Below are 17242 nucleotides of genomic sequence, written 5' to 3'. Positions count from 1 at the left end.
TTCATTGCTGCAGTGGACCTGCCATCTGCCATTTCCCTAGCTCAAGGTCTTCTTGATAAAGTAAAACATTGGTGCTGGTCAAATGGTATGACTCTCAACAGCCAAAAAAGTGCCATTGTACACTTTAGAACCCCTTATCGTATGAGAGACGCAGGAGAACCAACCATCCTGACTTATGGGAATGATATTATACCGCAAGCTACTATAGTGAAATTTCTTGGTGTGTATCTTGACTGTTTTCTTTCTTTTAAACCCCATATAACTCATACCCGTTCCCTTGTCCTCCGCCAATCTTCATTGTTATATAGGGTTAACTCATTTCTTCCCCCTGATGTTATGCTTTCTCTTTATTATGCTTTTATTGTTCCTTACCTTTCTTATTGCTGTTCTGTCTGGGGTAGTACTAATAAATCTCTTCTCTGCTCACTTCAAAGAGCCCAAAATAGGGCAGTGAAGGCTACTTTTCTTCTTCCTCGTTTTTACCCTTCCTCTGATCTTTATAATGATACTGGAATAGCTCCGCTGGATCGTATTGTGGGTAAAAGTTACCTTTATTTAGCACATTCTGCTTTTCTAGGTAGACTCCCACCATCTCTGCAGCAGTTTTTCTTTCTGTCAGGCTCAGGTAGATACTCTTCTTTTTTACGTAGCTCTTATCGCAGATTCATTTTACCTAAGCGTTCATCGACAGCAGGTCAGAGGTCTCCTGTTTATCAATCTATTTTACTATGGAACTCCATCCCTCCTGATGTCCCTCTATCTCTTTTTGCAAAGGCACTTTCTCGCTGGGTATTTCCAGTATATTATTTTCCCCATTTTTTATTCATTTTTTTCATTATTTACACATTTATGTCTTTTTTTTTTTTTTTTTTTTCATTCAATATATTTCAAATAATTCTCCTATTTTATCCTATTATTTCTCCTATTTTAATAAATTTCTCTTATATAATTTTTTTTTTTTTTTTTTTTTTTTTTATTTTTTTTTTTTAGTGCTTTATAATAGTGTCTTATTTGTTTTGTTGGCCCTGTACAAGCTTAGCTTCTTGGGCGTGTTTAAATTTTAAGTTTGTAATTGTATTGTTTTTTTTTTAGTATTAATAAATTGATTGATTGATTGATTGATTGACTTGCAAAGGGGACTCAAAAGGGAGAATTCAAGAGGGGGATTTAAAACAGTTGTTTGAAGGCTTTCGAATATGGAAACTTCAGTGGTGGAGCTTTAATGCTTTCAGGCCGTTACACCCCAGAAATGACCCTAACATCGCATTTTTGAGCCGTGAGGCATCTTATAAAGGTCATGACAAAATTATAAAAACACGTAAATGTGAGCATTAGCTTTCAAATGATTTTAATCAGCTCTCTACGACGCTTTAGTATACTATTAGTACTGGAGAAATACAAGAGATAAAGTTGAGACAGCGTTTTCAGCTCTTTTTAAAAGATTCCATAAACTTGTTTCCGCAATAAACTTCTAATATTAATTTGAATCGAAATAATAGGTATTATTCCTGGATCAGCATAAACAGCAAATTTTCCCTGCGAGACAGGGTTTTTTACGTATATTCAAGGTTTCGGCCATTATGGGTCTGTAATAGGCGCAGCTTTTGTAATACGGTGTAATACTTTTCTCTGTAATACGGTACAGCTATTGCTGCAACCTCGAGATTCAAGTGTGTTGAGGCCTTGGGCAAAACGTTTCGCTAATTTTCAAACATATAAGACAGAGGGATAAATTGCTGCTTTTTAGAGAAGGAATAGTTTCTCATTGAAGCAACATAAAAAAACGGGGGTTGAGTTAAACAGGGCTTGAACTGCACGACAGTACAGTTAAACGGTGTTTGAGATGCATGAGGGTTCAGTTAACAGAGGATTGAGTTGCATGAAGGTTCAGTTGCACGGGTGTTGAGTTGAATGAGTGTTCAGTAGAATGAGGTTGAGTTGAATAAGAGTTCAATCAAGCGGGGGTCCACTTAAACAGGGCATGAGTTAAAAGAGGGTTGAGTTACACACGGATTCAATTGAACGATGATCCAGTTGAACGATGGCTCGCTTACATGGGTTCAGTTGTGCAGGGTTCAGTTACAATAAAAACGTGTCCAGATTATGCAGATTGGCCTGCTATGCTCACCGCAGGGTCTTTCTGGCTCTGCCTCTGTAGCATGAACCTGTTGGTTGCCAGTGGAGCGCTGTATTGGCTAGTTAAAGATTGGCCATATGTAGTACATGGGCAAGGTATCTCCATCTACGATTTCTTATGACATCTATCACAAGAGGTTAGCCCATCTTCTGGCAGATGGATAGATTTGTTATCTTTTATTATTAGTGAATGTTGAGGATTCTTTTTAGACATGAATTTCTGAAAGCGAGTATTCTTCTCTCTCGTTCCTGTTTCACATTTCGGTAGCTTTAGCTACTGAAAAGCCGTAGCTTCAGCCGTAGAGAGAATCTTGGACCAATCCGGTTTTATCAATAACTCCAAGGTGTTTGAAATGGATGACTTGCTCTTTCTGTTGCTCTCCATATTTGATGCTTAAGGGTGAGTCTATGGTAGCCATGCATTTTGTTTTCTCGCAATTTATTTTCAGACCGATTTAGCTTCCTCTCGTTATCAACTGGTCTAAGAGTTCTTCAAGTCGTTATTCGCATGATTCCTGGACGGCAATGTCGTCGGCGAAGTCTATATCTCTGAGATGCACTAGGTATTAGTTATTAAAAAATTTGAATTGATTGGATTTAAGCATCCTCTCATGCGGTCTACTTCCTCCCATATTGTCTAGTGGCTAGGATAGCTGCCTTTCATCCAGTAGGTCTGAGTTAGATTCTAGATATGGGAATTTTTTCTGCTGACGAAAGCCCTCTGGAGGATAAACTGGGTATAGAAGGTTGGAGCTGCTCCGGTACCGGAAGGTGGTATGAGGTCTCTGCTCTGTCATAAGCTCCTTCCTCCGTTCTTATCCCTGAAAATATAAAACAATGCTTGTTTGACCCCATAGTGGCGTCTAGGTAGACCTTTCTCGAATTTGCCTAAACCGGAACCGTGACTGTAAACGACGCTGCAGGGCGACCTCGAGGTGTGGTGTCCCTCAAGGAAAACCTCAAGGTGTCCCTGCATTGCTCTGGAATCTTATTAAATAAAAAAAACAAGTGTTTTTAACTGAAAGTAAGGAGTGACATTAAAACTTAAAACGAACAAAAATAATTCCGCATATGAAAGGGGCTGTTCCCTGCTCAACGCCCTACTCTTTACGCTAAAGTTTGACTCTTTCTCACAACTCTGCTTTATAAAGAAATATAAAACTTTACGTTAAAGAGCGGGGCGTGGAGCAGGGAACAGCCCCTTTCATATATGGAATAATTTCTGTTCGTTTTAAGTTTTAATGTCGCTCCTTACTTTTAGTTAAAAAAATTATTTTTTATTTAATTTCTGAACGTTTTTGAATTAATGCAGGTTTTGAATTTGGCTCACAGTACATGAATAATTAAAAAGAAATTTGCATATTAATTTTACTCTTTTTTTAACTAATAATAGCCTTATAATAACCTAAGTTTAATTTTGTTCCAGTTGCTTTAGAATGACTCTGAATCACAAAGGCTGTTTAATTGGAATAATAACCTCTTTTAAAAGTTAAAAAAGAAACTTTAGCGTAAGAGCGATCTATTGAGGAGAGGCAACACATCTCATATACGTAATAGTTTCTGTTCCTGTTAAGTTTTAATGTTGCTTCTCACTTTCAGTTGAAAAAACTTGTTTTTATTTAATTACTTATTGTTTCTTAAATAATGTACGGAAATCCAGATCCCCTCGATGGAAAATTCCCTTCCCCCACGAGAAATTATCTTCATGGAAAGATTCTCCCGCGTAACTTAAATTAGCGATATTTGCAGAACTAATTTTGTAAGGCATAGAGGCCAAACGGCCAAAGAGGTCGAAACTATTTTTATTAAAATGAAAGTCACAAGTTGAGCAGTTCTCAAATCATTAAAATGAAGGAAAGAAAAACCCTTTAAAACATATACGTAATAATTTATGTTCGTTTAAAGTTTTAATGTTATTCCTTACTTTCAGTTGGAAGAAACTGAATCTTTGGTTTATTATCACATAAAAATCATAGTCATGAAGATTCTTAAGGTACAGCTAAATGCTAAGATTGGCCGGAAAATGATACAAAGAAATTATTACTTATATTGGCCATTATTTAACAAATTTCGAACTTTAGCGTAAAGAACGAGGTACTGACGAGGGGGCGAACTTCCTCATATAGGTAATTTGTGGGGTTCGTTCCCTCGTCAATACTTCGCTCTTTACGCTAAAGTTTAAATTTTGTTCCAATTCTTTAAGGATTCCATGTTCTCTCATAAAACTTAGAGGTTTCGAAAAAAAAAGAAAAAGTTGATATTTACATAAATGAACAATAAGAGACAAAGGCCCTGAATCACAAAGACCGTTTAATTAATTTAAATAGATCATTTGAAATTATTAAAAACACTTTAGCGCAAACAGTAAGTTATTGAGGAGGGGACGAACCCCCTCATATACGTAATAATTTCTGTACGTTTTAAGTTTTAATGTTATTCCATACTTGCAGTTGAAAAAACTTGTTTTTTATTTAATTTATGATTGTTTTTTAAATAATGCTGGGAAAGCCAGCATCCCGTTCATGGAAATTCTCTTCCCCCGTGAAAAATTCTTCCATGGAAAGATCCTCCCACGTAACCCAATCCCCCCCACCAGAAAAAAACCTCCCCTGAAAACGTCTGTATACTTACCAATAACCAATACCATACATAAAAAATGGGCAAAGTTCATAACTTGCAGCCCTTCCCTGGGTACTCTGGGGGATTAAGTCGTCCTCAAAGACATAGTTATTAGATGTTTAAACTATGCTGAAAAAATGGCTATCTCAAAATTTGGATCCGGTGACTCTGGGAAAAAATGAGCGTGGAGGGGGCCTAGTTGCCCTCCAATTTTTTGGTCACTGAAAAAGGGCACTAGAACGTTTAATTTTCAACTTAATGAGCCCTCTCATGATATTCTAGGACCACTGGGTCGATACGATGACCCCTGGAAAAAAAACGCACATCCATGATCTTTCTTCTAGCAAAAAATACAGAATTCCACATTTGGACAGATAGGAGCTTGAAACCTCTACAGTAGGGTTCTCTGATATGCTGAATTTGAGGGTGTGATTTTCATTAGGATTCTATGACTTTTAAAGGCTGTTACCCCCTTTTCTCGAAAATAGGGCAAATGTTCTCATTTTCGTAACTTTTGATGGGTTGGACTAAACTTGATGAGACTTATATTTTAAAATCAGCATAAAAACTTCTTCTTTTGATGTATCTATTTGTATCAAAATTCCGTTTTTAGAGTTTCGGTTACTATTGAGCCGGTTCACTCCTTACTACAGTTTGTTACCACGAACTGTTTGATTACTGGATAATTCTTATGGATTTTGTTTGTTTTAGCGGGCTTAATTGGGCTGAAATACCTGTTTCTACCTAAGTTATTTATTATGGGCTGCCTCCTCAGTGTGGCGTAATCAAACAGTTCGGGGTAACGAACCGTAAGTAAGGAGCGACGCAGCTCAACAGTAACAGAAAGTCTAAAAATTTTTAATACCAATCGACAGTCAAAAAAATCGTCTTATTATGCTTATTACAAATATATAAATTTCTTTAAGTTTTGTGTTACCCATCAAAGACAACGAGCCAAAGAAAATTTTCCTGAATCACGTAAAGGGGGGGGGGGAGGCCCCAAAAAACTCAAAGAATCCTAATAGAACCATCACATTTAGCTTATCAGAGAACCCTACTGTAGAGGTTTCAAGCAACTGTCTGCAAAAATGTGAAATTTGTCAATTTTTTTTTTCCAGAACAAAGATCAGGGATGCGTGTTTATTTGTTGTTTTTTTTTCAGGGGGGATCTTACGGACCCAGTGGTCCAAGAATACCGAGAAAGGGCTCATTCGAACGGAAATTAAAAGATAGAATGCTCTTTTTAAGTGACCAAAAAGATTGGCCTTTTCCCACGGCATTTTTTCCCAAATCGTCCAACCAAATTTTGAGATAGCCATTTTGTTCAGCATAGTTGAGAGGCCCAATAACTATGTCTTCGGAGATAACATGAGCCCCAAAACCCCTGGGCAAAGGTCTTTAAGTTATCAAATTTGCCCATTGTTTACATATAGTATTTGCTATTGGGATGTATGCATATATTTTTTGGGTGCAGGGGGGGGGGGGGATTTTCTGATGGGAAGATTTTCCAAGGGAAGAACTTCCTATCGGGAGGGAAGTTTCCAGCGGGTGGAATTCTCTGGAAAAATTTTACACCGGGGGAATTCACCAGGATTCCTAAAAGAAATTATTTTTATGTGTCCTGCTTTCTCTTTGTCGACTCAATTTTACACGTCGAGATGTCAGGGGGAATTCTCCGGAGGAAGTTTTCACCGGCATTGAATTTACTAGAGGATATTTCCGTTGGGAGAGGAATTTTTCTGTTGAGGTATAGCCAAATTTCCTAACAGTATCTATAAAATGATCGAAAACTGAAAAAAAAATATTTTAAACTGAAAGTAAGGAGCAACATTAAAACTTAAAACGAGCAGAACTTATTAGGTATATGAGGGGGGGATGGTTGCCCCCTTCTCAATACCTTGCTCTTTACGCTTAAGTTTGACATTTAGTTCCAATTGTTTAAGAATGACTCCTGAAACACAAGGGTTTTTCAGAACAATAAGAAGCTTTTTAGACAGTACTAAACAAAATTAGATTGAAGAGCAAGGTGTTAAGAAGGGGGCACCCCTCCTCATATACGTAATAATTTCTGTTCGTTTTAAGTTTCAATATTGCTCCTTACTTTCAGTTGAAAAAACGTGTTTTTGTATTAAATATTTGTATAGGCATGAATATATAATGATTCGGAGGTATTTGCCTTGAGATTGCTGGCACAGAACGTCGACTCTTATTAATAGACGAGCATTGCCGAATGTGGAAAACTTTATAGGGCCAAGATAGGGCTTGGATTGCAAATTCAACCTGGGGTCCCAGGAGCTTCTTACTGTCCGGTTCTAAGCCAGCTTAATCGCTTCGTGTAGACTTGAGAAGATTCATTAGCCCCTGATCTGCATTTGTGGAACAAATGACTTTTCCTGAGGAAACAAAAAATTCAATGAATTAACTAATTTGCGAATTATCATGAACAATTATCATGTTGATATTTTGAATGACGAGTTCAGACGTTCCAAACTGAATTGCAAGAAGGTTCAGTTTAACAAGCATTGAATTACGCGGGGGTTGAGTTGCATGGGGTTGAGCTTCAAGGGGATTGAGTTGAAAGAGGGTTGAGTTGTAAGGGGGCTGAGTTGCATTGGAGCTTAGTTAAACAAGGGTTGTGTTAACAGCAATTGAGTTAAACAGGGGTTGAATTCAACGGAATTCAGTTAAACGAGGGTTCAGTTGCGCGGGAACCATAGATATAGTTTAAACAAAAATGACTTACTCTGATCGGGAAATAATTGACACCAAACATATCAAGATCTTGTACAATCTTCAAATATTCCATTTCTGCTTCATCTCGGGACATACCAACATGGTCAGCGTACCAAGTTCGAATCCGTTCTTCCCACATTTCCGAAGTCATTTGATACTGTTCCATTACTCGAGCAGGAAGAAATTCTTCAAGAATAAGAGTTCCCGGCTTATAGATGTTTGGATCAAAATCACCATACTAATAAAAAAGAAAAGAAAAGAAAAACTTACTACACAATAGAGCTTTCAAACATAACAAATGCATACATTCAAAATAAACACTACTAAAACCATAACATCAAAATGGCGTATCTTGCAAAAGGCAAATCATAGGCAGCGCAATAGGGCTGCCTAAGTAAAGAACGATGTTGGCACAATGTGAAAGGTACTGATGCTGCGATAATTACTTGTTTAAGACACATGTATAGAAATCTGAAGGCTGGAATTAAAAATGGTATTCAATTATTTCCGATTCTGAAAGGTGTACGCCAAGGAGCTCTGACGTCTTCAGTTTTGTTTAATAATTGTGTTACCAATGCTCAGGATAAGTTGAACTTTACATTTATCTTCAAAGGAGTTGACCTTTCGTTAGTTACGTTTGCAGATGACTTACTGAACCTTTCCTGCACTTTCCAAGGATGCTCTTCAACTTTTGAGCTTCTCCAAGAAGAGTACGAACACATTGGTTTGAGCTTTAATAATGATAAAATAAAAAAAAACAAGTTTTTTAAACTGAAAGTAAGGAGCGACATTAAAACTTAAAACGAACAGAAATTATTCCGTATATGAAAGGGGCTGTCCCCTCCTCAACGCCTCGTTCTTCACGCTAAAGTTTTTTATTGTTTTAAAAAATAAAGTTGTGAGACAGGGTCAAACTTTAGCGTAAAGAGCGAGGCGTTGAGGAGGGGACAGCCCTTTCATATACGGAATAATTTCTGTTCGTTTTAAGTTTTAATGTCGCTCCTTACTTTCAGTTTAAAAAACTTGTTTTTTTTATTTAATTTCTGATCGTTTTTTAGTTAATGCAGCTTTTATTTGCATAAAAATTTTACTTTTCTTTTGCTAAATGGATGTCTTTACAAATTAACTTACGTAACTAACTTCTATATTCGTATATTTTTCTTCTGGCAAAAAATACAAAGTTGCAGATTTTTTCATATATGAGCTTGAAACCTATGTATCAGGGTTTTCTGATACGCTGAATCTGACGGTGTGATTTTCATTAAAATTCATCAACTTTTATGGGATATTTACCACCTATTTAAAAAATAAAGTAAAGTTTCTCAGGCTCTTATCCTTTGATGAGCAATACTAAACATATTAAAATTTATATATTTAGAATCAACATTATAAATACATTCTTTTTATTAATTTATTGACATAAAAATTCCGTTTTTAAAAGTTTCGATTACTATTGAGCCGATCGCTTGTTTTTTTATTGTTTTTTTTTATTACGTATATGTTATTACGTATATGAGGGGGTTCTCCCCTTAGTCAATACCACGCTTTTTACGTTAAAAGTTAAAAAAAATTTTGATACAAAAACCCCAGAATCAAAAAGGCCTTTTAATTATATTATATTTCTATTTTTAAATAAATAAAAAAAACTGTTGCGTAATGAGCGTGGTATTGACTTGGGGTAGACCCCCCTCATATACGTTATAATTTCTGTTCGTTTTAAGTTCTAATATTCCTTCTTACATTTCAGTTGAAATTTAATTATTCCGTATATGAAAGGGGCTGTCCCCTCCTCAACGCCGCGCTCGTTAAGCTAAAGTTTTTTATTGTTTAAAAAAATAAAGTTGTGAGACAGAGTCAAACTTTAGCGTAAAGAGCGAGGCGTTGAGGAGGGGAGAGCCCCAAACCCCTGAATCACCAAGGCCGTTTAGTTAGAATAGATAGCACTTTTGAAAGCACTAAAAAAAACTGTAGCGTAAAGAGCGAGGTATTGACTTGGGGGAGAACCCCCTCACATACGTTATAATTTCTGTTCGTATTAAGTTCTAATATTCCTTCTTACATTTCAGTTGAAATGTAATTATTCCGTATATGAAAGGGGCTGTCCCCTCCTCAACACCTCGCTCTTTACGCTAAAGTTTTTTATTGTTTTAAAAAATAAAGTTGTGAGACAGAGTCAAACTTTAGCGTAAAGAGCGAAGCGTTGAGGAGGGGACAGCCCCTTTCATATACGGAATAATTTCTGTTCGTTTTAAGTTTTAATGTCGCTCCTTACTTTCAGTTTAAAAAACTTATTTTTTTTATTTAATTTCTGATCAATTTTTAGTTAATGCAGCTTTTATTTGCATAAAAATTTTACTTTTCTTTTGCTAAATGGATGTCTTTACAAATTAACTTACGTAACTAACTTCTATATTCGTATATTTTTCTTCTGGCAAAAAATACAAAGTTGAAGATTTTTGCAGATATGAGCTTGAAACTTATGTAATAGGGGTTTTCTGATACGCTGAATCTGACGGTGTGATTTTCATTAAAATTCTTTCACTTGTAGGGGATGTTTCCGCCATCTTTAAAAAATCGAGTAAATTTTCTCAGGCTCGTAGCCTTTGATGAGTTATACTAAACTTAGGCCTAATAAAATTTATATATTTAGAATCAGCATTACAAACACATTCTTTTGATACGTTTATTGACATCACAGTTCCGTTTTTAAAAGTTTCGATTACTATTGAGCCGTATAGCTTGTTTTTTTATTGTTTTGTTTATTACGTATATGTTATTACGTATATGAGGGGGTTCTCCCGTTAGTCAATACCACGCTCTTTACGTTAAAAGTTAAAAAAAATTTTTATTAACAAAACCCAGAATCACAAAGGCCGTTTAATTATAATAGATAGCTCTTTTGAAATCACTAAAAAAAACTGTAGCGTAAAGAACGAGGTATTGACTTGGGGGAGAACCCCCTCACATACGTTATAATTTCTGTTCGTTTTAAGTTCTAATATTCCTTCTTACATTTCAGTTGAAAAAACTTGTTTGTTTTTTTTATTTAATTTCTGATCGTTTTTTAAATAATGCTTGGAAATCCGGCGCCCCCTTCATAGAAATGTACCTTACCCCAAAGGAACATCCTCACGGAAATATTCTCCAGAGTAACCCCCTCCTCCAGAAAAAATCCTTCCTGAAAATGGTTGTATACTTCCCAATAACCAATAAATAATGCTGGCAAGTCCGGCGCCCCCTTCATGGCAATTTCCCTTCCCCCATGAAAACTTCCTTCATGAACAGATCCTCCAACATAACCACCGACCCACCCTTCCCTCCCACTACCAGAAAAAAAACTCCTGAAAACTTCTGTATACTTCCCAATAACCAATACTATATGTTAACATTGGGTAAAGTTCATAACTTTTAGCCCTCCCTCTGGGAACTTCGAGGGATTAAGTCATCCTAAAAGACATATTTATCATATTTTCCGACCATGCTGAACAAAATGGCTATCTCAAAATTTTGATCGGGCGACTTTGGGAAAAAAATAAGCGTGGGAGGGGGCCTAGTTGCCCTCCATTTTTTTTGGTCACTTAAAAAGGGCACTAGAACTTTTAATTTCCGTTCCAATGAGCCCTCCCACGATATTCTAGGACCACTGGGTCGATACGATCACCCCTGGGGGAAAAAAAAAAAACAAACAAACAAACAAACAAATAAACACGCATCCGTGATCTTTCTTCTGGCAAAAAATGAAAAATTCCACATTTTTGTAGATAGGAGCTTGAAACCTCGACAGTAGGGTTCTCTGATACTCTGAATCTGATGGTTTGATTTTCGTTAAAATTCTATTACTTTTAGGGTGTGTTTCCCCCTTTTTTTGAAAATGAGCCAAATTTTCTCAGGCGCGTAACTTTTGATGGGTAGCACTAAACTTGATGAAAGTTATATATTTGAAATCAGCCTTGAAATCTGATTCTTTTGATATATCTATTGCTATCAAAAACCCGTTTTCTAGAGTTTCGGTTACCATTGAGCCGGGTCGCTCCTTACTTACAGTTCGTTACCACGAACTGTTTGATAAAACAGTTGTTCTACCATTCAACAATAAAAGGAATAGAAACTCAACAAGTCTATTCGGCTATGAGATTCCTTTAGCTAGCAGCCTTACTTACCTTGGCATGCCAATTGGAACAAACCTGAAAGAAACTGTAAACCTGGCAATGAAAAATTATGCTAAGAAGATCCGGGCTGCGCATGCCTCCCTGGCTTCAAACATGTATATGGATAAAATTAGCCGTTCTCAGCTATATAATAGCCTAACAGTTCCTCACTTACTTGCCCTTGCTTCTGTTCGTTCTTCTCTTAATTGTGGTAAGAGAAGGCAAGTTCATCGCCTTTATTTTAAATTTGCAAAGTATTTAATGGAAGTTCCTGCTTGGACAAATAGCCCTTTTCTGCAAAGAAAGTATCAATTGGTAAACCCAGCTGGGGTTACTGGGAAGCGTATTTGTGATTTCTCTTCTGAATGCCAGAAGTCTTCCCATCTTTGGTCATTTCTGTTTATCCCTTGTTAGTCGTTGTCAAAGTGTGTATTTATTTTTGTTGTCTCTTTTTTGGTTTTCTTAATCTTTACTCTGTCTTCTTGACCTTTTTGTCTTCCCATCTTTGGTCATTTCTGTTTATCCCTTGTTAGTCGTTGTCAAAGTGTGTATTTATTTTTGTTGTCTCTTTTTTGGTTTTCTTGATCTTTACTCTGTCTTTTCTGGGCTCTGCCCAACTTTTTGTGATGGATTATAAATAAAATGACGATGATGATTATTATTTTTTTTTTTTTTTTAGTTGGTTGGTTGGTTTTAGACCAGGGCAATTCATATCGAAGTTGTCGTAGAAACTTCGAAAAGGGCTCATTCGATTGGAAATTGGAAGGGCTTGTTCCCTTTTTAATAGTCGAAAGTGATAGGAGGGAAACTAACCCTCCTCTCACGCCCACCATTTCCCCAAACACATCAAATCAAAAAGCTATTGTGTTCAACGTAGTTTTAGGTTCTGGAAATTGGGTCCTTGAGGATGATAACCCCCCTACAGACCTCAGGGTAAGGGTTATAAGTTATGTCCTGGGGCATATAAGGTTCTTATAGAAAGTGTGGTTGTAGAAAGTTGAAAAAGGGCTCATTCAACTAGAATTTGAAAGGTCTAATGCCCTTTTTAATAGCTGAAAGTAATTGGAGGGTAACTACCCCCCCCCCCCTCATGCCCACCATTTCCCCAAACACATCCAATCAAAATTTGAGATAGCGATTTTTTCCACGTAGTTGAGAGTTCTAGAAATTAGGTCTTTAAGGAAGACGACCCCCCCCCCCACAGCCCTTAGGGTAAGGGTTGTAAGTTATATCCAAGGGGGCATATAAAGTTTTTAAAGAGAGTGGCGTTGTACAAACTTTAAAAAGGGTTCATTCGATTGGAAATTGAGAGGGCTAGTGCTCTTTTTAATAGTCAAAAGTGATTGAAGGGCAACTAACCCCCTCTCACGCCCACCATTTCCCCAAACACATCCAATCAAAATTTTGAGATAACCATTTTATTCAACGTAGTTTAAAGTTCCTTAAATCAGCTCTTTGAGGATGACACCCCCACAGCTCCCAGGGCAAAGGTTGTAAGTTATACCCTGGGGGCATATAAGGTTTTGTATAGAAAACGTTATCGTAGAAACTTTAAAAAGGACTCATTCCATTGGTAAATGAGAGGGCTAGTTCCCTTATTAATAGTCAAAAGCGATCAGAAGCCGAATGCCCCCCGCCACGCCTATCATTTCCCCAAACACTTCCGATCAACATTTTGATATAGCCATTTTGTTGAACGTAGTTGAAGGGTCCGGAAATTGTATTTTTGATATGACACCCCCCCCCCCACAGCCCCCAGGGCAAAGGTTGTAAGTTATGCCCTGGGGGCATATAAGGTTTTTATAGAAAGCTTTGTCGTAGAAACATCAAAAAGGGCTCATTCCATTGGGAATTGAGAGGACTAGTGCTCTTTTTAATAGTCAAAAGCGATCAGACGCCGAATGCTTCCCCCCCCCCACGCCCACCATTTCCCCAAAACATTGTCGATCAACATTTTGATATGGCCATTTTGTTCAACGTAGTCGAAAGGTCTGGAATTTATGCCTTTGAGGATGATAACCCTCCCCCCCCCAATAGCAATCCAGAAAACGTTTCTTAGTTTACCCTTGGGGCATATAACGTTTTTATAGAAAGATTTTTCGTAGAAGATTCAAAAAGGGCTCACTCGATTGGAAATTGAGAGGAATAGCGCCTTTTTTATTAGTCGAAAGTGATCAGAGGGCAAATACCCCTCCCCATGTCCATCATTTTCCCAAACACTTACAATCAAAATTTTGAAATGACCATTTTGTTCAGCGTATCTGAAAGTTCTTAAGATTATATTTTTGAGGATAACAAATCCCCCCAGCCCTCAGGGCAAGAGTTGTAAGTTAAGACCTGGGGACATATAAGGTTTTTATAGAAAGCGTGGTCATATAAACTTCGGAGGCGGCTCGTTGGATTGGCAATCAGACGCTTCAATGCTCTTTTTGAGAGTCAAAGTGGTCGGAGGGCAGCTTACTCCCCCCCCCAATGTCGTATTGTCCCAAAAATGCATAGCCATTCTACTCAAAATAGTCTAAATATCATATAATAAGGATTTTGGGGGTGAAACAAACCCCAGAAATTAGGGACAAGGGTAGTAAGTTATTCCCAGGGGGTACTTAAGGTTTTTATGGAAGGGATGGTTGTTTAACTTCAGAAGAGGCTCAGTCTTCCTCCCTGAAAAAGACTATGTCAATAAAAAACGAACAGAAATTAACTGAAAACACTTCTTCCAAAAATTATATTTTTCAAAAGAAAAAGTAAAGAACTCCATTAAACCAAAAATGAACAAAAATAGAATCAAATAATCTACCAAGCAAACAACTACCACAAATCAGTATCAATAAATAAATGAAACACAAAACAAAAAGAAATTAAAATAAATAACAGAGTCAAACTCAAAACCAGCAGAAATTAATATGAGTAGGGTTCTAAACTCCATGCTTTCTAAAAGCCAGAATATAATTTGTACTTTACTGAAAAAATTCTTTTAAATAGTTTCATTTTTTTAATTTTCAGAAATCAAAAATTAGTTAAGATTTTAAGGAATAAGTGTCAGCACATATATATTCAACTGATAATGCATTTTATTCAGTAAATTCTTCTGAATTTTTTTCAGTAAAGTGCAAATTATATTCGTTTGACCCGCTGCTCTTCATTTTCATTTTTGACTCTCTCAATTGTTCGGTCTCGTATGTCTTCTAACCGCATTTGTCTGTTCCCTTCCTTTTCATTTTTAACACACTCTAATTGTCGTTTTCGCACATCTTCTAACCGCCCGTGTCTTTGCTCTGCATTTTCATTTTTGATACGTTTTGGATTTTGATTACTTCAGACAATTTAGCAATGGCCTTTGCTATAGCTGTATGTATTGGTGTTGTTGCAATTGATGGTCCAAGTTGTCGAATTTTACATCTTATCACGTTTGATAGTTCAGGTTTTGGTTCCAAAGAATCATCATTTATAGTAACTGCAACTGCAAATTTTCGTTTTTTGAGGCTTTCCACACATATTATATTATATAAATAGCTGTTGCGTTGGAAACTCAACAATCTTATTTATACTATGCATGACATCATATAAGAAAATACTTATATACTGTCATATATGGTATCATAGGAAATGCTTATATGATGTGATAACATAGGACATGACGTCATTTGCAAAACCTAAAATTAAGGCCCTTAACGATTTTTCTCAGACTTCTGACCCATCTAGATCGTTTTTTATGCGAGAACATCCCAAGATACCAATTTTCCCAAAAACATATGGAGCCGTTTTCGAGAACATACATACATATATAAACACATACATACATACACAATTACTACTAACATATTTATATACATATATATATATATATATATATATATATATATATATATATATATATATATATATATATATATATATATATATATATATATATATATATATATATATATATATATATATATATATATATATATATATATATATATATATATATATATAATGATATCATTGCTAAAAGCTCATCTGTTCAAAATTTTATTTGAGGCACAACTGACGCAGTAGACTCTACACTTTTACAGTTAGGAAAGGGGGCAGTAGCCAAACTTTTGTTTGTAGTGAATTTTGTTCTTTTTAAGCTTGATTTGCATTTTCAATTTGAGTTTTTTTCGTTTTAAAATTTATTTATTCATTTATATTAGTACCTGTTGTATGTTTGTTAGCTATGACTGTTTATTTAATTTCTGTTCGTTAAACTTTATGTATTAACGATGGGCAACTAGCATAGCTTAAAGCCCTGACCCCAAGAGCTGGGGGGGGGTATCAAACCCGGAACCGTATTTATTTGACATTTGAACTATTTTGAACGAAATGGCTATCTCAAAATTTCGATAGGAAGCATGCGAGGAAAAAGGGCGGGGGGGGGGGAGGCTGGTTACCGTCCGATCCCTCTTGACTTTTAAAAAGGGAGCTAGAACTTACGATATTTAAGTCGAACGAGCATTCTCCGAAGTTTATACGACCACCCCTTCTATAAAGTCCTTACATGATAACAATGGACAGCTGTCATAACTTACAGCCCCTGCCCTGGGGGCTGTGGGGTGTAGACCCCAGAGACATAGTTATTTGACCTTCTGATCCTTTCGAACGTAACGACCATCTCAAGATTTTGATCAGATGCATTTAGGGAAAATGGGGCCAGGGAGGGAGGCTTGTTCCCCTCCGATTATTTTTTACTCTTAAAAAGGGCACAAGAACCTCCAATTTCCAATCAAATGAGCTCCTCCGGAGTTTATACGACCATCTCTTGAAGTGACTCTGGGGAAAAAATGTTGAAGCTATCTAATATTTATCATTTATATTTGTATATGTGATCGTTATGTTGGCTACGACCGTTAATTTCAACTTCTGTTTGTTTTGGTTTTATTTATCTTTTAAAGGTAATTTCTGGTCTTTTAGAGTTTGAACTATAGGAATTAATTTCTATTGATCTTGAGCTCAAAATCGCTCTTTACTTTTCTTTAAAAAGCTATTTTTCTGCTGAGTTTTTTTTAATTAATTTCTGTTCATTTTTATCAGTTTTGTCGGTTTATAAAATGAATTCTTTTACAGCTTTTCACGTCTTAGACTTAAAATTACGTAAAATAAACGATTATAATTTACTAGTTACCTGTTGAATTGTATTATCATAGGAACTGATTTCTGCTGGTCTCAAGTTTAATATGGCTCTACTTTTCTACTTTTTTTTTCTTTTTCTTTGACTAAGAGAGATGAATAGTATTACTTTTAGAGTTAGAGACATATAAAGTGGAAATTTATCAAGATTCCGTGAAACACAGACACTACTATCAGCTCACAAGTGATATACTAGAGTCCGAAATCAATGAATTAGGTTTTTGCTAAAGTCTGAGAGGGATGAATCGGATTCTTTTTTAGAGTTGAAGACATATGAAGTGGGAATTTGTGAAGTGTCAGTCAAACACAGACACTCCTATCAGGTTAAAATGGTATACTAGAGACTGAAATAGATGAATTAGGTTTTTACCGAAGTCTGAAAGAGATCAATCGATTTTTTTTTTAGAGTAAGAGACATATGAAGTAGGAATTTATCAAGATTCAGTCAAACACAG

The 17242-nt window shown here is 36.2% G+C and overlaps 1 protein-coding gene across 1 annotated transcript in view; it reads right to left on the bottom strand.

Annotated features, from left to right (window-relative positions):
* The window catches only part of LOC148942392 (merlin-like), a 150556-nt gene that overhangs the window by 97257 nt on the left and 36057 nt on the right, over window positions 1–17242 (bottom strand). Inside the window, 1 exon segment of the mRNA XM_089103541.1 lies at window positions 7499–7726. Coding sequence (XP_088959667.1) covers window positions 7499–7726 — 228 coding nt within the window.

Source organism: Artemia sp. Qi Xiang Cuo, chromosome 17 (genome assembly GCF_049724085.1).
Source record: "Artemia sp. Qi Xiang Cuo chromosome 17, ASM4972408v1, whole genome shotgun sequence".
NCBI lineage: Eukaryota > Metazoa > Arthropoda > Branchiopoda > Anostraca > Artemiidae > Artemia > Artemia sp. Qi Xiang Cuo.
Note: the sequence above shows the minus strand (reverse complement) of the source record. Positions and strands in the feature narration are given on the sequence as shown.